This window comes from Teleopsis dalmanni, chromosome 1 (genome assembly GCF_002237135.1).
Source record: "Teleopsis dalmanni isolate 2A chromosome 1, ASM223713v2, whole genome shotgun sequence".
NCBI lineage: Eukaryota > Metazoa > Arthropoda > Insecta > Diptera > Diopsidae > Teleopsis > Teleopsis dalmanni.
In genome coordinates this window covers 126,209,358-126,233,138 of record NC_051846.1, presented here as the reverse complement: position 1 = coordinate 126,233,138, position 23,781 = coordinate 126,209,358, and the positions used below count along the sequence as shown (strand labels likewise).

Here is a 23,781-nt window from a genome sequence, read left to right as displayed (position 1 = left end):
TAGAAGGCCTGGAGAACCTCTTCCCATGTTTATTATCGAACTTGCTCCAAACCTAAACAATAAGGATATTTATTTGATTAACAAACTCTTGTTAATTTACTTTACGCTACAGATATATTGGAACCACCTCACCCGAAACGCGAAGTCCCTCAATGTCCAAACTGCCAGCAGTATGGGCACACAAAAGGATACTGTCACCGCAAACCTTAGTGTATCAAGTGCACTAGAAATCAGATCCAGTGATGTCAAATGTGTTTTATGTGAGGGAAATAATCCTGCCAACTACAAAGGAAGTCAAATATACAAAAACATGCAAAAAAAATGTGTCCCCAAGTAAGGCCTAAGGCCTTCTGGAAGCAGAAATACTGCATCTACCAGTCGGTATGTTGCCTCTTCTGTCACGGCCAAAAGCAGTGACCAGTCAGAACCTAAATCCACAAGGAGAATTCCACCCTCTAAAAAGGCCCATAACGACCGCCGTATGGCTACACGAAAAAACCAAGAGGTTACAATGTACTGGTACGACCGTACAGTGAGGTTGCGAATGACAATCTCATTATAGGTGTCCTGGATAGGAGTGCCGAGGAGGGGAGAATCCCCAAAGACAAATGGAAATGGGTGTCGGCCGCGCTGGTAGACATCTTCCTCCAAGTTTTGGAAGAAAACCCAGGACCTGCTACCTCCTGCGAAGACGCGGGCTGGCACCAAGGACAAGTAAAATTGGTAGCTTGCAAGGATGCGAGATCGGTTGCCTTGTACAAGGCAGCTGTCTCTAAAGTAGGAGAGATCTGGCCTGGAGCCAGACTTGAAGCGGTAGACAAGAAGGATATTCCATCTCGTCCTAGGGCCAGGGTTTGGATTCCAACTAAACAAACTGACCCGAAGCAAATTCTGAAAATAATCAGGATCTGCAACCCCAACCTTCCAACTGGAAATTGGAAGGTGGTAAAATTAGAGGAGCCTGTTGGACCGACCAAACAAGCTGTCCTTGTATTAAATGCGGAGTCATTGAAACCGCTCTCCGAAGCTAAATACGTAATCTTCTATGGCTTCGAGAAACTAAATCTCAAGGTCTATCGTACCGATGCCACGGAAGAACCGGAGAAGATTACGTCTGATCAGCCCTTGCTGGAGGAACCAGCTAAGAACCAATGCTAAGACAGCAGAGTTGTGAGGAAACACAGAGTGAAGACCTCCCAGATCAAATGGAGGTGGACTCGCTCTCTCTGATGTCTGAAGACAAATCGGATGCGGGCTCGGTGACCAGTCTGGGCAACCTATTCGATGAGAGTGGGCTCCTGGACTCGGATGACGAAGCCGATAAAACGGTGGTAGAGGTTCAAGTACCTGATGAAGGTGCTTCAAATTAATCTCCACCACTCTAAAGCTGCTTCAGCAAACCTTCTAATCCACCTTGCACAGGGTGGAGCCGATATTGTTCTGATTCAGGAACCATGGATACTGGAAAACCGGATCTGTGGAATCGGAACAAATGACTATAAACTTATCAGCAACACAGACTCAGGTAGACCTAGATCATGTATGTTAGTTAAAAAGTACATTAATTGTTTCCTTTTGAATAATTTTAGTGATGACGACCAGACTAGTGCTGTTCACATTATTCGAAGTTTTTAAAAATTCGAAGTTCTTCGAATATTCGAATATTCGCATTTCAACGAAGTCTTCGAAGTTGGAAAAAACTTCGAAGTTTTTGTGAATTTTTGTTCTCGAAGTCTTCGAAGTTTAAATGTAGTGAAAAACTTCGAAGACTTCGTAAGCAAAAGGTGAAGTGAGAGCGCACAATGCAAACAAACGTGCATCACACAAATTATTTGAGGGATGAAAGCGTTTGCTTTGTTTGTACGGTTTTATGTTTTTTGTTGTTATTCTATGCAGAAAATTAAAAACATGTTTTTTTGTTTTATTTTATTACATAAAATTTATTTTATTATTTTATTATTAAATATGTATTATAATATATATTATTTTTAAATATGTTATTATTAAATATTTTTTATATTAAATAAAAAATTCACATTTTAAATAACTTATATTTATTATTTATATTTAAAAAATTATATGTATTTATGAAAATTTTTAATATAATATAAAATACATGAAAATTTGATGGAATTTCTTTTATACAATTTTGCTTATACACTAATTTACATTTTATTTAAATACTTCCTTATAATATTATGTATTTCTTTTCCTAGAATAAGGGATTTAAAAATTTTCCATAAACAGTAAAATAACTGTAACTACAACAAAACATTCAAAATTTTATAATGCAAAAATAAATTTGCGCTTACCTGCGTGATCATCACAGCTCATACAGGTCAAATAATTAGGCATTAATGAGCGAAACTCATTTTTCCATAACTAATTTTCAAGGTTTTAATTTGTGATTTTCTTTTTAAAGGAAAATGAAAATTTTTATAAAATTCCATTACTAATAAAATCCATCAATATCAATATTTTCATATTATTACGTATATATTTTATATTATATTAAAAATTTTCATAAATATAATTTTTTAAATATAAATAATAAATATAAGTTATTTAAAATGTGAATTTTTTATTTAATATAAAAAATATTTAATAATAACATATTTAAAAATAATATATATTATAATACATATTTTATAATAAAATAAATTTTATGTAATAAAATAAAACAAAAAAACATGTTTTTAATTTTCTGCATAGAATAACAACAAAAAACATAAAACCGTACAAACAAAGCAAACGCTTTCATCCCTCAAATAATTTGTGTGATGCACGTTTGTTTGCATTGTGCGCTCTCACTTCACCTTTTGCTTACGAAGTCTTCGAAGTCTTCGAAGTTTTTCACTACATTTAAACTTCGAAGACTTCGAGAACAAAAATTCACAAAAACTTCGAAGTTTTTTTCAACTTCGAAGACTTCGTTTACTATTCGAATATTCGAATTTCTTCGAATACTTCGTAAATTCGAATATGAACAGCACTAGACCAGACTGCAGTGAGTTTGGAAATCGACGGCAAAACCGTATGGGTGGTGTCATCATACATGGCCCACGACCATATAGGAAATCCACCACCGGAAATACTTAAGCAGCTCGTGATAACAGCAGCAGAAAGAATGACTGGTGTTGTGATTGGAGCCGATGCAAATGCTCATCACACAATCTGGGGAAGCTCGGACATAAATGAAAGAGGTGAGTCGTTATTCGATTTTATTCTAGATTATAATCTTCATATATGCAATACAGGAGTAGAACCTACTTTTATTATTGCAGGCAGAAAAGAAGTTTTAGATATTACATTAACTGTTGAAAACACAGATCTTGAGATTAAGGATTGAAGAGTTCTTGATGAACACTCATTCTCTGACCATCGTTATATTCAATTCTATATAAATCTACAATGTCCAGTTAAGAAACCTTATCGGAATTACCTTAATACCAACTGGAGTAGATATCGAACCAATTTACTAAATCTACTTCCTCTATATCCTATTGAAGAAGTAGAGACTCCTCAATCGCTAGATAACGTTGTGGAAACCTTCACAAAAGCTTGCAACATAGCCTTGGACCGTTCTTGCCCGCTAAAATCACAGAGGGGAAAGAAAAAGCCATTGTGGTGGTCCGAGGAAATAAGAGATCTTAGAAAATCAAGCAGAAACTTGTTTAACAAGGCCAAGAGAAGTAATCTTAACACTGACTGGGACATCTACAAAGTCAGTCTAAAAATATATAAAAATGAAATAAAAAGAGCCAAAACACGCTCCTGGAAAGCCTTCTGTGAAAGCGTGGAGGGTTGTCAAGGAACAGCAAGGTTTAGGCGCATTCTCTCGAAGAAACCCTCTAATCTAGTCTACTTAAAAGACGAGGTCAATGGGTGGACACATAGCAGCGAAGAATCGGCGGCATTGTTACTGAATATACATTTCCCAGATAGTGACATACCAAATAACCTTGGAATAAACCAGGGGTCTACATGTGACTCATCTGTGGTGAATAATATTGTCACCAGAAGAAAAATTAAATGGAATATAGATAGCTTTCTACCATACAAATCACCGGGCCTGGATGGAATTATACCAGCCCAACTTCATGAAACAAGGGACATCTCTTGCAACTGGCTCACACCAATCTTTAAAGGTTGTCTTTCCTTAGGGCATATACCAGAGAAATGGAAATTGACAAAGGTCGTTTTTATTCCTAAAGCTGGCAAAAGCTCCCATATTACGCCTAAAGATTTTAGACCGATTAGTCTATCCTCTTTCCTCTTAAAAACTTTAGAAAGGCTTTTGGAGCATTTCATTAGGAAAGAGATACCAGATGAAAGGCTTTCAAAATCACAACATGCGTACTGTAAAGGAACTGGGATGATTGAAAACTCAATACAGCATAAAGAATACTCCTTTTGCGCTTTTCTTGATGTGAAAGGGGCTTTCAACAACATCCTTCCTCAAGTAATCGTCAACTCGTTAAGAAAACTAGGAATTGACAATAGAGTAATCGAAGTCATTACCCAACTGCTGGTTGATAGGACAATCGTAGCGCAGTGGAGGGGAACGCTAGTAACTAAGAAAGTTAATAGGGGGACTCCACAAGGAGGAGTACTTTCCCCCCTCTTATGGCTAACTGCAGTTAATGATCTTCTTGTTGATCTAGATAGCGCAGGTTGTCAGGTGGTCGCGTACGCGGATGATCTTTCCTTGATTGCAAGGGGAAAATTTCTGAGTACAATTAGTGAGGTAATGCAGGGTAATCTAAATAAAGTATCCCAATGGGCCCATTGTAGCGGATTATCAATAAATCCAACCAAAACAGAACTAGTGCTCTTTTCTAGGAAATATAAAATTCCGGAATTCACACTACCTATTCTAGGAAGTCAAACTCTGACTCTGAATGATAAAGCCAAATATTTAGGTCTTATAATTGACAGAAAACTGAATTGGGGACCAAATGTTGTTGCACGTACCCAAAAAGCTATGGTTGCCTTTTACTGTTGTAGAGGCGCTATAGGCAAAAGATGGGGACTCTCACCGAAGTCCATTTTATGGATATATAATGTGGTGGTAAAACCAATTCTCTTGTATGGAGTGTTATTTTGGAGAAATACTCTGAATAGGTCAACACTATGCAAGAAATTGGAAAAGGTTCAAAGGACTGCACTGATCACATTAAGCGGAGCGTTAAAATCAACGCCGTCACTTGCCCTGAATGTTATCTTCAATATCTTACCTATCGACATCGCGGCGAAAGGCGAGGTAGCTGGGGCAGCTTTACGTATAAGAGAACTAGGAATTGGAAGCAGTTGTGGATGAATGCAAGACTCCATCCTCAGAGAAATTGATTTCATTCCGGATATAACAGACTACTGTACTACAATTACAATTGTGGACAGAAATCTTGAATTATTTATTCCTTCTAGGGAGACATGGGAAAACTACTCTGTAAAGAGTGATAATCGCCTTAACTTCTTTACAGATGGCTCAAAGTTAGATGGACAAGTAGGAGGAGGAGTATACTGCCCTGAACTAGATCTCAGTATGAGTTTCAGGCTACCGGATCACTGCAGCGTTTTTCAAGCTGAAGTATCTGCTATATTGGAAGTTTCAGATTGGCTGAAACACAATGTCTCTTCCGTTAAATTTATAAACATATTTACTGACAGCCAGGCAGCTATAAAATCCTTAAACTCGTCAACCTTCAACTCGAGGTTAGTACTGAATTGTCTTACATCATTTATGGTGATGGCTGAATATTTTCGGATACGAATTATTTGGGTCCCTGGACATAGGGACATCCAAGGCAACTGTATAGCAGATGAATTAGCAAGACATGGTACGACAGCACAAATTCTTCTGGAAAAAGAAAGTGTGGGTATACCAGTTGCTTCTTGTCGGCACCGAATAAAATTATGGACATACCAAATGTTTGAAAGAAGATGGTCAACAGTAACCAACTGCATAAAAACCAAGGAATTTTGGCCAAAAATAAGTAAGAAAAAATCGGGGGAATTAATCAATCTATCCCGAGCAAATTTATCCAGGATAGTGGGAATTATTACGGGACACTGCCCGTTGGGAGGACATGCCGTGAGACTCAACATCAGGACCTCCTTACATTGTAGACATTGCATGGAGGATGATGAAGAGGAATCACCAACACACCTTCTGCTACAGTGTCCTGCCTTCGCAAGACATAGACTATCCTACTTAGGGTCGCACTTTTTCTATTCATTAAGAGAGCTAGATTCTATTTCCATAGCTCGTGTCAATGGCTTTGTAGCCAATACCAAGTGGTTATAGGGACAGGTGTCAAATTCTTAGGGTATCACAATGGACCTCATGGTCTAAGTGAGTCTTCGGACGGCCCCAGTAACCTAACCTAACCTAACCTAAGGCCTAAGGCACCGGAACTTCAAATTCAAGAAAATCCACTTCCTTTTTTAAACAAAAATCACATCAAGAATTCTCATCCATCACAAATTTTCGCAAAAATAGTGAAGTCAGACATGAGTAGCGAAACAGAGCAAAGCTTTTACCAATTTCAAAAAATTTTGTGGAAGAATTCCGTGAGATGACAACGCTGTTGAAGCAAATGATGCAACAATCGTAGTAATGACCAATTTACTAATCAACTTGACGACTAAACAAAATTCTTAATTTAGTCGTAGTTATATGGAACGCCAATGGTCTATCAAAACATACTGTCGAAATAAAAGAATTCTTAAAAATAAACCAGGTCGACATAATGCTGGTATCAGAAACCCATTTTACGACGCGTAGTTTCTTTAAAATTCCGAACTAGGAACTTTATCACAGAATGCATCCCAATGATAAAGGAAATGGTGGCTCTGCGATCCTCATAAGGAAATTGATAAAACATTATGAAGTAAAACCATATTGCTCGAATGAAATTCAGGCAACAATCATTGTAGTACAAACTAAAGAAGGTGATATGACTTTCTCATCACTCTACAACCCATCGCATCACAGTATTTCGAAGAATATGTACATATAATTTTTTCAGTTGCTTGGATCTAGGTTTCTAGTTGGCGGAGATTTTAATGACAAACACTTAAAATGGGGTTCCCCATATCTCCAAAAGGAAGACAACTTTTCGAAGCAATTAATGTGCTCAATCTCTACATAATTTCAACAGGTGAACAGTGAACCCACATACTGGCCAACGGATAGAAGAAAAATACCTGAGTTAATTGATTTTGCAGTATCAAAGGGGGTATGTATCGAGACAACTAACAGTAAGTCCAATTTCAAATTTTCATCTCACCACTCGCCAATAATAATAACTCTAAATGACTTGTAAAATTATGGAAAAATGTATTCTTTATAACAAAAATACTGATTGAAACAGTTATCGTCAACTAATTACAACTGGTCTAAATACCGAAGTCCAGTTGAAAACTGAATTTGATGTGACTGAAGCAGTAGAACATTTTAACTCATGTATCCAATGGGAATTAACTCCTCCGTTTTCGAAAAGTGTTAAACAAGAATATCCATTTAACATTAGATACCTAATCAAAGAAAAGCGTAGGATGAGAAAACATTGGCAAAAGATGAGATTCCCTGCGGATAAAACTCGCTTATAGGGACAGTAATCGCATGTCCCTATACCACCAAAACCTAAGTGCTTCATGTAATACAAAATACTCCCTCTGAATAGCCATAAAAGAGAACAACGGACCGATTGCTTATCAACCACTTATACGCAAACTAGACAACTCATGGGCTAAAAGCGATATTGAAAAAGCAGAAACATTCGCGTTACATTTGGATCAGGTCTTTAAACCAAATGATAATCAAAATATGCCAGATATCATGAAACAAAGGATAAATTTTTTACAACAGCCTTACCAGTTAGAACTTCCAATTTAAAGATATTCTTTTAATGGAGTTAGGGATGTAATAGCGAAGTTAAAAGTAAAAAAAGCTCCAGGATAAGATTTGATCACAGGTATGACCCTGCAGCTGCTACCACCAAAAGGATTTATATTTCTCACTTATCTACTTAACGCTGTGATAATAAAAGGGTTTATTCCACCACAGTGGATGATAACGCTAATTTCCATGATACCGAAACCAGGGAAAAACCTAGAAGATGTCAAATCATATCGCCCAATAAGTCTACTTTCGATCCTGTCAAAAGTTATGGAAATCCTGTTTCTAAAGCGCTTACACCGATTATTCAACAAAACAGTTTATGTGCTTATGTAATATTAAAAAAAATAAACTAATAATTTATGAAGTTAAAAAAATAATAATTTGAAATGTAAACTATATCTAAGCTAGTATTCTTTAAAAAGTTAAACATAACAAAAAAATATCAGTAACAATAAACTTTCACATGGCGATCCTCTATCCTCTACCTCCACACATCTCTATTCAAACATAGCTTATTATTTTATGAGCGAACGCAACACATTTGGCTAGGTTTTAATTCATGCGTACGAAAAGAGTCCAAGACGAATTTGATTTTTTATGAGATTTAGTACCGACCTTATACAAGTATATTAGGTATCGCTATTAAAACGGTGTTGTCCACAACTTAATGAGATCAAAAATAACAATTTCATCGAAATCAAACTTTTGTCGTTAGCAAATTCGTGCTTACATCCCACAGCACACATGTATTTTCAAAGCTGTTGTTTCATCCCAGCATTCGGGGTACAATAAAAAAGCAATTCCAATTCGCGATCAAACCGCCGAGACTATTGCAAACGCACTGATGACTCAGTGGATCGCTCGCTTTGGTGCACCGTTACGTATTACAACAGATCAATTCAGAAAATGTGAATCTTTCTTGTTCAATCAATTATATGAAGTTATCGTTTACGAACTACGAGTTACTACCCTCAAACCAACGAAATGGTAGAACGCTTCCGATGTACATTAAAAGAAGCTTTAATACATCATCAAAGAACTTCTTGGACAGAAATTTTACCGACTGTATTGTTAGACTTAGGCACAACTTTTAAATCAGACATTGGAGCTTCTGCTACAAACATATTATACGTTAAAAGCTAAACTTGCCTGAAATGATAAAATGATAAGCCACCTTAACAATGAAAGCATAGATCAACACAGTTTCATAGCGAAGCTATAAAAATTAGCATCGCATCATACAGACCGAAATTACTACATACAACCAGTTTTAAACTCAAACGTATTTATACGCAACGATAACGTAAAACCTTTTATACAAGTGCTAAATTGAAACAAGAAATTTAATGTACTGATAAAAAACAAGGAGCAGAACATAAGTATAGACTGTCAAAAACAGCTTTTATAGGTCCCAACACAGACATAGATCTTCGCAATAAATCATTAACAGTCTTCAACACCAAATACAATACTAAAATATTTGACATCAAAAAAGAGAAAACTAAGCGTGTATTCTCGTGTGTGTGCATTATACTGTATTAAATACTATAGAATAAATACAAACTACAAAAATTAAATTTATGTTTTTCATTGAACTTGAACTTGAAGTCCTACCTACTCCCATGTAAGTTATGTTCCCCGTTGTTTATTGCTGTTTCTTACTAATTTCGTTCTTTTGGTTTTGATGCTTATCTTGCTTTTATCGTTGTTGCTGCTATTGTTGTCGCTACTATTCGTTTAAGAATTGTAACTGACGTTACTGCTGCTCACGAATTTGGTATTAATTTGTTGTCTAATGTTGCATTTAAAGTCTGTGGGATTTATTTTAACATGTGATCACTTTTCGATTTTTAATCTCTTTTTATAGTTAAATAAAACTAAAATTTAAATATTAAGGTTAATTTTTTCTTGCCGATAATGGCGTGTCCTTTTATGACGAAAGAAACTATTTAAAAGTTAGACGGATTCGAATAGCAAAGAAAGGACAAAGACAAAAATTTTTTATTTTTAATTTATTGAAATTTGGCTGACCATACAACACTGTTTCGAGTATTGCCAAGTACTCTTCATCAGTGGTGTTTGGAAATAATCGAATTTTATTTAATTAGTTTATAGTCCGTATATAATTTGTTCGGACTGCAAGTGTCAGGCTTAGAACTCGTGTCTGTCAAATTAGAAGCGTTGACTAATCATGTTTATCCACAAATAACCAAGGCTGCACAAACTTTCAATGCTCAAATTCCAGGTTTTGTCACTTATAACGAGCTTATAAACTACAGCTTTATTTGGAAAAACCAACCAAAGCACTTGCCGTGCTTTAAATTAGAACGAGCTTATAAACTACAGCTTTATTTGGAAACACAAGTTCGTTCCAAATAAAGCTGTAGTTTATAAGCTCGTTCTAATTTAAAACACGGCAAGTGCTTTGGTTGGTGTCACTAATTAAATAATAATAAGTGACAAAACCTAGAATTTGAGCAATGAAAGTTTGTGCAGCCTTGGCTATTTGTGGATAAACACGATTAGTCATCGCTTCTAATTTGACAGGCGCGAGTTTTAAGCCTGGCACTTGCAGTCCGAACAAATTATATACGGACTATAAACTAATTAAATAAAATTCGATTATTTCCAAAGACCACTGATGAAGAGTACTTGGCAATACTCGAAACAGCGTTGTATGGTCAGCCAAATTTCAATAAATTAAAAATAAAAAATTTTTGTCTCTGTCCTTTCTTTGCTATTCGAATCCGTCTAACATTTAAATATTTTATTAAAATTATTTAATAATCAGTTTGATTTAGTTTTGAATATTTCGTTTAATAATGATAATAGTTTTGTCTGTTTCTCACTAATCTTTAATTTAACTTCATGATTTTCACGACAATAGTTGTACAATTCAATTTTATTTTACTTTAATTTGATTTTATATTATTATCGACTTAATCAACGATCACCTTTATTAATGATAAGAGTTTAGTTTAAATTAGTTTAACTATTCTTAAGTTTTACTAAAATTTACCAGCGACCGAAAACTTTCACTTAAAAACTACACTTAAAAACACCTCTTGTGCTCTCCCGAACCTGAACTCACTCCACTTGCGACTAGAACTTAACACTAACTGTTTTCTTCTAAAATTTCCACACATATTTTCTACTTTGGAAACTGGGAAAATATTGATCATATGCTTAATGCATGATCGGAAATTTCCATTATTTTTCTGGTATTACGCAGAAAAATAGAATGTAAAGTATTATCCTAATTACATACTGGTAACTGCCAATATTTGGAAAATATGCAGTTCTGCATATAATAAAAGTTGAATTCAATGGCTGAGCTCAATCATATTTAATAACAAAGCTTCCGCGTTGTTTGCAGAATTGACTTTAGTATTTTCTTACGTTATATTACGCACCAAGAAAAATGGTGGAAAAAATGGTAGAATAATGGTGGACTCATATTTTCAGGAATGCCTAATTAAAACATTCCACACATACGATGATTTAGAATTTATATGATGAGCAAAACCAGGCGAACTCTGCTAACCTAGAAACCCATCTCCGAGCGCATTATTACCGCACAATTGAAAAATATATATTACTAAAGCCTTTAACTTCTAGGAGGAGCATAAGGCCGCAACAAATATCTTCCATTCAGTATGATTGGTGGACAGTAGCTTCAACTCTCCACAGCTTTTTAACATTGTGTGACATTTCCATGTCAATTTCCCCTCTCCAAGTGTGTGCATGTCTGCCCCTTCTTCTGCTACCCATCGAGTTCCACTCAGTCGCCATTCTGTGGTGTCACCAGTCAGTATACGCAAAATGTGACCGACCCAGTCCCATTTGCGTTTTTTGATTTCGGTTCTTATAGATGTTTGTTGAGTTAAAATCATAAACGTTCAATTGGAATTGTATTTGACCAAAATACTTTAACGTCATGACTGATTTACGAAAACTTTTAGTGCATTGATGCCGTTTGCCGCAGCATTCCAAGATTAACATCTATATAGTAGACAATATTTTATGTTGGAGTTAAATATTCGTATTTATTTATCGTATTTATATTAATTTAAGCAACCAAACGCTTGTTTTGTCTTGTTTTGTCTTATTAGGTTCTCGATGTCAGCACTAGACTCACCATTTGTTGATATGATGCTTCCAAGATAGCAGACAGACTCTCCATCCTCAAGACAGCAGTTGTTTATAATAAAAGGATATTGGATGTTAGCATTAATGCATATAACTTTTGTTTTGGTAACATTGATTTTAAGTCCCCCTCTGAATGCCGTAGTTACTAAACGATTTAGGTTGCGAGACATGTTACTATATCTGTGTGCCAGCAGACACAAGTCATCGACGTAATTGAGACCACTCAAGCTATCTTGAAGACCACAAGTTATTCCGCCACCTAGGCCCTATGCCTTTGCCAAGATTACGACGATGTTAAACAGCATACGGTAACATTATGGACCCCTGATGAACGTCGGTTTTTATGAGTATTTTGTCGCTTAGATATTTCCCGTGTAGTGCCCGGCAACTGGCAAACTCATGTAGGGCATTGATGAGCCTGATGATCTTTTGCGGCACACTGTTAGGAGCAAGCACGTTTAAAATGACGGTATGACATAATGTATCAAAGCCCTTTTCGAAGTCTATAAATAAGAAATGTAGAGATTTACACATTCTACAGACTGTTTAACGAGTACTCTTAGGCTGAGCCCATTGGAGATTGTAATGAAACATGCGAAAACGTACATCGCGAACTAATAAATACATGTACAGAAGTGCTTGGATTCAAGCAAAACAGCACAGCCGAATAGATGACACCAGAGTGTTGGGTGTTGATTGTAAACCGACAAATTGTAAAGGAAAATGTCTAAGCGAGAGCAGTCTTTACCAGTTAACGCAATACATGGCGCAATATAAAATATTAACAATACGCATTAAACGCCAAGTCAGAGAAAAAAATAATTACTACAAAAACATGGAACAAGCCGCTCAAACTGCCGCAAACATTGGAATAACAAGAATTGCACGAAATTATTTGAAATATGACCTTTGATAAATAGACGCATAGCAAACCAATTTTTAACGATAGCGGCAACCATGTAACAAACAAAGACGAGCAAATCGATATATGGAAAAGGCATTTCGAACACACCCTTAATATCGCGCAAAATTAACCCGAAGGAGACGAATCGTACTTAGTACTTAGACGTCTAAATAGCAGCAGAAATATAGATAGAAGCACCCACTGTAGCCGAAATTGCAGCTGCTATTACTAAGCTTAAAAACAACAAATCCGTAGGCTCAGATGGAGTTCCAGCTGAATGCTTTTAACTTGACCCAAATGCAACAGCTTGACTACTGCACCCATTATTTGCACAAGTCTGGGTTTCTAAAGAACTTCCTAGGAAATGGAAGGAGTCGATAATCTTCAAGCTACCAAAGGAAGGCGATCTAAGGAGATGCACCAACTGGCGTGATATATCCATAACACAGTCTGTTACGAAAAACTAAATTATTTTGGATAAAATTGCAAAATATCTACATAATCTCATAAGTAATAAGCAAAAGGATTTTACTCCTGGCAAATCTTGTGTAGATCATATTAATACCCTGCGTATTATCATCGAACAATCACCCGAATTAAATGCGCCACTCTATATCGTTTTCGTAGATTTTGAAAAAGCGTTTGACTTGATTTGGGCGTTTTTTATGGAAAGCTCTTGAATCAAGACGTATACTATACAAAATCATTAACCTTATAGCTACGTGGAAGGTACCAGTAAAGCTCTACAGAAAGGCTAAACGAACCGTTCTCGGCATCAAGCGGGAATTTGAATACCTAGGTAATAAGGTTGCAACTGATAGGGGAGCCAATGCAGACATTAAAAAAGGAATACGCAAAGCCCGATCATCTTTCACTAAGATTACAATATTGAACGCCTGTGTTAAATCAGTACTGTTGTATGGGAGTGAAACGTGACTTTTTACGCGAGCATCTATCCAAAAACTGCAAAGCTTCATCTACAGATGTTTTCGGCAACGGAAATATAGGTGGATTGGACACCCGTTACGCAAAAGCACAAACGACGTAGCACATGCGGCCCTGATCTGGAATCCGTAAGGCAGCAGAACCCGAAGACGCTCACGGAATTCTTGGCGCAGAACCTTAAACAATGAAACGAATAAATCGATAGGTGAACTGAGGTATATCGCCCGAAGTAGGCAAACTTTGAAAACTTTTGTACAAACTATTTGTGATTCGGCTAAGTTCATACAGTCAAATATTGTACAGAACATGTTACAAGGGCTGCACTATATATTTCTGGCCTAGGCAACACTAAGTGTTCCCAGGTGCAATCTGACATTTCCATTGGAAAGATTAACATTTTTCGGCATAACATCACTTAGAACGTGTTGTCATTTAATTGTGAATTGTCTTATTTACAGAGACTCGAAAAATTCATCTCTGCTAAAAAATGGAATCAACACGTGAACATTTCTGTGAAAAAATTTTGAAATTGAATAAAGAAATATCAATTTAAAATAAATAGAAAATAGAAAAACCCCAGTTTCTTGTAAGGAATAACAAATTTTGAGATTAATTTATTTATAAATTCATTATTTTTACAAATAAGCGACAATGTTTTATTTTTATATTTTAAATACATTATTTAGCCTTCGCTTCGGACCTGGACAATCCCGATTTTGGGTGTATTGGACATTAGATTGCAAAATTAGAAAATGATCCAGGTGAAAGTGTGTGCCCTAATGGGGAAGTGGAGAAAACACATATCCCTTTTTAATTGTCAACATCATCAACTCGTGCTGCATTTTGTTTTCGTAGATAAGATTCTGGCGACTGAATACAGGCGGTATATTTTCAATAACTGTTGGAGAGGAAACAATTCAATTATTAAACAGCAAAACTAAGGCAGGTTCGCAGACTCAGTTTGCTATCTCAGTACCGAGCTTGCGCTCATCAAATGGGCTCCGTTTTCTGACAGAATTATATCTTCAAGATTTCGAACACGCGCACGTGACGTAACCTGCATTCAGTGTTATGCCCCAACAGAGCCAGAAGACCATGCCGTTAAAGAATAATTTTATGATGAATTGGATGTGCGCGACAAAAAACTTAATTATTGGCAGCACACTGTTTACTCACAAAAAAGTACATGAAGCTATCTGCGGATCGGCTGATCATGTTACTGAAAACCTCTTAATAATAAAAATGATCCCTACTTTATGTTAGCAGTGGCAGGGGACAGACATCTCAAGTGGCCATCATCTTGTCGCCGGAGACATAATAATAAAAGTAACGGCTATCAGAAATAATAATCTAAAGTTAAACCATCGTTTTGATGTACAGAAACTTAAGAAGCTGCAGTTAGAATCAGCTACACAAATGCAGTAAGCAAAAGTTTTAGCACAACACCGATCAAGCAATGACAGAACTGGGCGACTATACAGCGCACCTTTCTTTAATCTGCTCAATAAACTATTGAGTTAGCAAGGAGAGTACGAGAAGAGTAGATTTTTGAGGAAACCTGGAAGGAATTTGAAAAAGGAAATGCAATAAAATTAAACCTCATTATCGTCAAAACCAAAAAAAGCAAGGTAACAAACCCAAGCTCAATACCGTACCGAAAATAAAAATGTAAAACGTGTAACGAACCCCTTTCGCCGAGATTTAGCTCGCCGGATTTTAGGTTCAGTCCTACAATAAATTTATTTGATAAGAGCAGTGGAAAGTTTGGGCTGGTATGACGTATGAGGTAGACAGTGGTTTTGCTAGATTTCTCTGCTGTGAAATCAATGAATTCGTGGTAGAAATTCACATTTCTACCACGCCTTGTACAGTTACTAACGAAATGTAGATTTCGTTAGGCATAAAGAAGCAAAATATATGTGTTTTTCTATTACTTTATAAAAAGACATAGGAATAGCAACGTAAATTTCTATTCTACGGAGCTACTAACGAAATGTTGATTTCGTTAATAATAAATATGCAATAGAAATGTGTATTTGTATTACAAACCGAAATGTAAATTTCTATTCCTGATGCTTTAGCACGTATGTCTGATCTTGGGTTAGAAATGTGGATTTCTAAAGCGCTTGAAAATTGCTTTGTTTAAAAAATGTAAATTTCTTCCTTGCATTTAGGCAACACCATTTATACGATCTGATCGTAAGCTCGCTGTGGTGCTGACTGTCTCGATTGCGATTTTACTGTTACTATCTGTTACATCACATAGTGCCTTGACGTGTTGATGTGGAGGTTTAACACCGTCTTTGCTAACCGTTATACCCAGAAATTTTACTTGCAGTTTTCCGAATACACATTTGGATGGCTGCATGATAATGCCGTGCTCTTGTAGTTTGGCTAAACTTTTCTTAGGTGCGAACGGTATTCGTCAGCGTTTCTCGAAGATATCAATATGTCATCCAGACATGCCCAGGCAAAATTAAACTCTCTCAAAATCTGATCCACGAAGCGCTGAAAAGTTTGATTCGCATTTCTAATAAGAATTGGATTTCTGTTTTCGCTGCATCATATTTATCCGGAGCTAGACGGCGTGGCTTTGCATAAACCGGAGGACGTTTAGTTACAATATGATGAGTAATATCTGGCATCATTTTAGTCAAGACATTTGCAGGACTAACTATGCTGTCAAATTCACGTACAATTTCGTAAAACGGATCATTGCTGTTGATTTTTGATAATTTATACACTGGATTATTGATATTTATCAGCATGCACGAACTGGTTAACTTAGTTCACTCGTCAATTAGTTTTCGCCTATATAAATTAACAGAAATATCAAAATGTGAAAGAAAATCTGCATCTACTATGGGTTGCGATACGTTGGTTACTATAAACGTCCATGTAAATCCATGTTTTGTCGCCATATGTTTGTATAGGTGATTTATTTGCCGCATACAAATATAAATCTTTGTCTGGATACTTTTGTTGACTATTGCTTGGAGGTAAAACACTGACGTCGGCACCTGTGTCTACTAACAACTTCATTTTGGTTCAATTGTCTTTTATAATAAGGCGACAGTTCTTTTCACAAAATCTGTCCGATGTCGCAACCTCTGACAGAAGCATTAGTTTAAATTATAGTTGCACGACTCGCGACACTTCTTGGCTTTCTTGCCAAATTTGTGGTGAAACCGACAAATGCCGTTATTATCGTTGTTACGAGGTTGAAACTGCGAACTGTTGCGAAAACGTGGTCTTCTAGCACTACGTGACCACTCGCAGTGCAGCAACTTCCTTACTAAGCGCGCTTATCTGTTGCCTGAGGTCAACTTCAGTTGTGTCGCCTGCTTGTATGTATATCATTTATTGAACATTAATGATGATGCGTCGCTTTTTGCCTTTTTTCTATTACTGCTTTTTTTACTTCTCATCACAACGTTCATATTCTATATTTGGATGTTCGATATGTCAGGGATGTTATATGACCACCACATATTAATCGCATTCAACATGAAATAATTTTTTTAGAAAATGATCTAGTCTTAAAAAAACTTTCCTTATAACAACAGGTAGGTAATTTGGAAAAAAATGAATAAAAGCAGCAAAACACAGAATTGTTTAAGTTTAGAGAATATTCGCGTAAAACCTACAATAATTATTTATAGAAAGTTAATCAAGCTTTGACAGATTCAACAATTGCATCATTATTTGTAAAGGAACATCTAGTTAACTAAACGAAATATAACGGGAACAATTTCTTAACTATAGAATTCAATAATATACTTTCCTTTAAGATCTCGATTTAAAGGCATAAGGATCAGTAAACATTCAATAAATTAAGAATATATTCCAAAAAAATAATAAATGGGTCAGCTGTTTCAAGGCAATTCCAATAATAAAAACGCAACTGTGAACAGTGTCCACCCACACGTATCAAATCCTTTAGATTGAGCAATTAATTACTTCGGCCTATTCAAATTACCGTTTTCGGTGATAAATCATACTAGACTTAGCAAAATAGACCATTTTCGAATCAAGGTTCCGTTAATTTGGAAATTAAACCTTAAAAAAGAGTGCAAGTTTAGTAAGTCGAAATATGGTAAAGTCGGTCATATAAAGTAACGAACATAACATATCACTTAATAAGTCGTGTGACAAACTAAGAAAAACAAATTTTTTCTGCCAAAAATCGATTTTACTACTCAATATAATCTCCTTCAAGGGCAATACAATCATTCCAACGCTTTTCTAACTTCTCGATGGCGTGCTTGTAGAAGAATTTGTCTTTTACCTCAAAATATGCTTCAGTTTCACCAATTACTTCTTCATTTGAGATGAATTTATTACCATCGATCTTTTTTTTTGAGATCACCGAATAGCCAGTAGTCGCTTGGGGCCAGATCTGGACTATATGGTAGATGAGGAAGCAATTCGAAGTATAATTAGTGCAATTTTGCCATCGTTTTTATTGACTTGTGACATGGTGCATTGTCTTGTTGAAACAAAGTTTTTTTCTTCGCTATATGCGGTCGTTTTTACACAATTTCTGCTTTCAAACGATCCAGTAATGCCGTCGTGTAGTAGTTACTATTGGTGGTTTTTCCCTTTTCGAGATAGTCAATGAAGATTATACCATGTGGATCCCAAAATACTGAAGCCATAACCTTCCCAGGTGACTGTTGTGCCTTTGGACGGTTCGGACGTGGTTCACCGGCTGCGGTTCACTCAGATGATAATCGTTTTGATTCCGGAGTGAACTGATGGATCCATGTTTCATCCATTGTCATATATCGACGCAAAAAATCTGATTTATTATGTGTAAACAACACCAAACACTGATCTGAATCATAAAATGTTGTTTTTGATCGACTGTGAGTAAACGCGGCACCCACTTTGAAAAGAGCTTTTTCATGGTTAAATGATCATGCATAATTGTAAACACACTGCCTTCTGATATCTTTACGGTCTCAGCTATCTTACGCAATTTCAATTTACGATCAGATATAACCAATTTCTCCATCATCGGTGTCTGTACGACTACGTTTAATTTCAGCAAATTAATAACAAATGCTTCTTTTCGATTCTTTTGAAAATAACAAAAGTAGCTTAACTTAAACGGCTGTCACTTTTTTCTGACTAATCGAAATGTCATTAAATTTTACAGTCTTTTGAAGATTGGTACTTCCTAAACGTCATATGGATTTGACAGTGGCAGTGCCATCTGTGCGTCAGTTACACGACTTATTGACTGATGTATTAGTATGCTTGTGAAAAATAAAAATTTCCTAAAAAGTAAGCTGGAAGAATTAAGAGAAAACAAAAATACTAAAAGCAAGGAATTTATTGCGTTTAAAAAGCAATAGAATTGTGTTCCGCAATAGAATTGATTTTTTTATTTTATTTTTTAATTTTTAAAGTAAAAATAATAAAAACAAAATATAAGCGTAAAAAACTGCATTAATTTTTTTTTTAATTTTTATATTTCGTTTTACCATTGTTGCAACATTTCATAAAAAATTAGTTAATGTTTTTTTGACCGCTGTAGCAGTCAGATAGGTGTTTAACCAGAGTCTTGTAATTAAGAAACCAAATGTGGTTTCAAGAAAAAATAATACAAATATAAAAATTGTTTGATATAATATAATGAACATAAAAATTATACTTATGTTTTCGCAATATGAAAATTTTCTAACTTTAAAAATCTGTTCAAAAATTTTAATACATACTGAATAAAATCCATGAAAATTTTGTAAGCTTAACCGACCAAGGTTGTTTTTGTTGGTTTAATAAAAATTAAAATATGTTGAAAATTAAGCAAACAATGATTATTGCAGATGATATTGAAATATTAAAGATATATTAAAGATTAATGAGTTCCTCGTGTATTCCAATCAACAATCAGAATAAAGATTTATGAAGTGAGGACATTAACGCAAGATTTAGGGAAGTTACCCAAGATCTAAGCAAATCTGTCAAATAATATTAGTAATACACAAAGATTCTTGAGAATTATTAATAGTTTTGTTTTCCAAAGACGAGACCTATATTTCCTACAGGGAAATTTTCCGTAGAACTTTAACGTCAGAAGTTTTTTCCTGTGTAGCGTTTTCGAATTATTTGTGAAAAATATTTTGACTTTTCTGAAAACATCACCCTGCATTTACCGCCATAACTTTTTTTGTGAAGTTACCTCATACAGCGTTGTATATCAAATTAAAGGTGAAAGTTGTACGAATATTTTAAGCTACATAACGTTATTATAACTTATTTAGTTCAGCTGTTATAGCTAAAAATGCACAGGTGAAAAATGTTTAATTAGAATAATTAAATAGTTTACGACAGAAACGTCTAAGAACTACAATTACAATAGGTATTTTGTCGCTATAATCGCTTTTAAAATTTTTGGATATCCAAAAATGTTCTAACTTTTACACTTTATTAGTCTAATTTACAGACGATAAGTTTGTTAGTTACCTTTTTGAAGGAAAATTTTATAAAGAGCCCTAGTCCAAAATATTTTCACAACGAAAATTTTTGTGCATATAAACATGTTTTTATTGTTGTTGTTGCACGTAAGTTGCAAAATAAATTTTTTTGTTGTCACTTAGTTTTATCTATGCAGAAGAAAATAAAAAAATAATTGGAAAGAAAACTGTTCATTTGACAAAAATTCAAGCAAATGCACTGATGCTTATTAGTTGTCTAAAGTATTTACACACATATTTTTCGATTCAAACGAATTTACACAATGCAAAATAGCATTTATTTTGGAATTTCCTTTAAGTAAGTGCAGCCATTAGCTTTTGTCACAGACTACACCAATTTACAGATTTTAAAATTTTAATAATTTCAAATATGAGTTATAATTTAACGTCAAATTTTCCAGACGAAAATGACTATTATATTTCAATAGTAGTAACAAAATACCAGAAAAATATGCGAACAACAAAAAAAGTCAAGTACACCATTGGATCAGTTGGTTAAGGTGCGCTGTTTCTGAGCTTCAAATTTGGTAGGACCCGAGTTCGAGTCCTGGTGCATGCAGTCTCAAAAACATAATTATTTACGAATAATTAAAAATAAGAATTATTTCCAAGACCACTGATGATGGGTATTTGGCAATACTCGAAACAGCTGTATGGTCAGCCAAAAATTCAATTAATTAAAATAATACAAAAAATAATTTTTTTGTTGTTGTAGTTCACTACTGTTCGAAAAAACCTTTAAGAAATTTTAAATTAAATTTTTATTTTTTTAGTTAATTATTTTCTTTGCAGAACCAAATAAAAAAAGAATTGGAAAGATAACTGTTCATTTGACAAAAATATAAACAAATGCACCTAGCTGGAATTGATTCAATCAATTGGCAAATAATTTTAGACCGAATATCCCCTATTTCAATTGTGGTATCACCACGTTTTGGATTTTTATCAAAAACATGCTGTTTTATAAAGCCTCTAACATTTTCAATGATATTAAGGTCAAGGCTCTGTGCAGGTTATAGAAGAACGGCATTCTTTTTTACGTCTTTTATGACATGGTGTATTATTATTTTATAGAATCTAGTTTTTGATTGGTAAGGATCTATTTTCTGACGTTTTTATAAAATACATGGTTTTTTAAAATATCAATATAACCGGACTGGTTTAGAGTGTCATTTATCGGTATTATATCTCCAAATTCATAGTTTGATACACATCACCAGAATATTACCGTGTCACCTTCCAATCTATTAAGTGGCTGCACTGCTTTGTTTCTTTGGCGTTTTCGTAAATGCGTGGAATGCTTACCAAATGAACCCTAGAAATGAAGTGCAGAGTCATCTACCCATAATGCATTGTACCAAGACTATATAGGTTTTTTAAAATACTTCAAAGCAAATAAGAGACGATTTGATGGAATCGTTGGAGTAATATTGATTATTTTGTGCACCACATAGGCATTGATATTAAAATCTTTCGATCTGCGATGCAGTGTAGCATCACTAATAGTCTTGTCAATCAACTTTTCCGATGAAGCTACAATTTTGACAGGACTTGTAGGATTTTCTGCGACTGCTCCTTATAATCTTTTACATTCTCTTTGATTCATGGCAGGTTTGCGCCCAGTTCTCTTCAACTTTTTCAAATTTCCGCATATCTGCTTATTTTTAAATAGATTTTACATCGTTTCAGGTGAAATTTTGTATAACTTTACTAAGTCCGTCACCGAAATACCTCTTACTTTAACAACCAATCTCAGATCGAGTTTCACCTGGTAATTCCTTGTTACCATTTTCCTTAATTTCTAAAATTTTAAAATCACTAAATTGGTGGTCTGTGACAAAAGCTAATGGCTGCTTACTTAAAGGAAATTCCAAAATAAATGCTAATTTACATTGTGTAAATTCTTTTGATTCGAAAAAAATGTGTGTACATACTTTAGACAACTAATAAGCATCAGTGCATTTGCTTGTATTTTTGTCAAATGAACAGTTATCTTTCGAATTCTTTTTTTATTTTCTTCTGCTTAGATAAAATTAAGTGACAAGAAAAAAAATTTTTTTGCAACTTACGTGCAACAACAATAAAAACATGTTTATATGCACAAAAATTTTCGTTGTGAAAATACTTTTGACTAGGGCTGTATACAAAATTTTCATTGTAATAGACCATTCTATGTTTTTAATGCAAAGAAAAATAAATATATGTGTCATAAAAACGGATAGTATAATATATTAAAATTTATCAATTAACTTTATTATATTTATTTTGAAAATAACAAAAAGATTTTGTCGTGTAGCCGTATTTATCGTAAAAAGTCTGTGTACATATTAAAAGAATTTTGATTAACAGTAGATATAATTCCGAGGACACAAATATATCGTATTAATGAATTTTGTGAGTGTATATATTGTAGGTTTATAAAACAAATTATTTATCAGTTGTGTAAGAAAATGTCATAAACCCAAACGCAAATTGTATATTAGATAGAGATAACCACAGGTAATATAGGTGACTGATTGACGTTCAAAGATTGTGGACACATCTCACCAGCTAGCTTTCAGCGAATTAAAGAGTTTAGAAGAATAGATGACAATTGTTCAATTGATAGCTACCTAAAAATCAATTCTAACGTTCTATAATTGTTAATTATTTATAAAAACACGTTATCTCAAAGTTCTAGATGAAACGTATACAAATGTATAAAATACACATACATATCAAAGATTTTTAACAAATTTAAATGTTATTACCTCCGCGATGACATTTTTTCTAAAATTTTTACTGAAACTATTAAAAATTTCTTGTTCCACTTTCTGAAATTTCTTTTTTGGTCCAATCTTTACTTTTATTTGTGGTTTGACCAATGTTAAACAACGTACGAAACAATAGAAACGAAACGACATATGTGATATAATATACAAGGATAGACACTCCCACACACAATTGTATTTAATCATTTATTCTACTAATCGTGTTTATCATAGGGTATTAATAACAAGTTTTTCTAAAGTTCATCAATTTGAACACAAATTTAGTAATTCCCTTGATTAGGAAAATGCTAGTATAAAACAGTCTCAATTTTCCTATATTCTACTTTCGATCTAAAAACGAATAACGTGAAAAAGTTAGGATAGGAAACTATCAAATTGTACTCTACAACACTTATTTGGTCAGTTTTTTAAGTGGTTATTTGAACTCATAAAAAACTATTATATAGTACTTATTTTTGATATATTTAATAAAGTTCACTTTGATATAAATATTTTAAAAATATTTAAATTTATAAAATATTTATAAATATATATACAAATTTATAAATATTTATATTATAACTGTCCTTTTTTTATGTTGACAATTATATATGTGAGTACACACGTATTATAGTTATCCTCTTT

General features: G+C 34.4%; 1 protein-coding gene across 1 annotated transcript; it reads left to right on the top strand.

Annotated features, from left to right (window-relative positions):
• The first annotated feature begins 1,207 nt into the window (after positions 1-1,207).
• LOC119665983 lies at positions 1,208-3,349 on the top strand. Its single transcript, XM_038075243.1, has 2 exons — positions 1,208-1,540; positions 2,991-3,349. The coding sequence occupies exons 1-2, from the start codon at positions 1,351-1,353 to the stop codon at positions 3,347-3,349; spliced, it is 549 nt and encodes a 182-aa protein (XP_037931171.1). The 5' UTR covers positions 1,208-1,350.
• The last annotated feature ends 20,432 nt before the right edge of the window (positions 3,350-23,781 follow it).

Bases quoted from the DNA above. Each gene is read 5' to 3' on its own strand.
- LOC119665983 (XM_038075243.1), top strand. From the start codon at position 1,351: ATGAAGGTGCTTCAAATTAATCTCCACCACTCTAAAGCTGCTTCAGCA. The intron at 1,541-2,990 runs GTATGTTAGTTA...GAATATGAACAG, and splicing joins CTCAGGTAGACCTAGATCAT to CACTAGACCAGACTGCAGTG.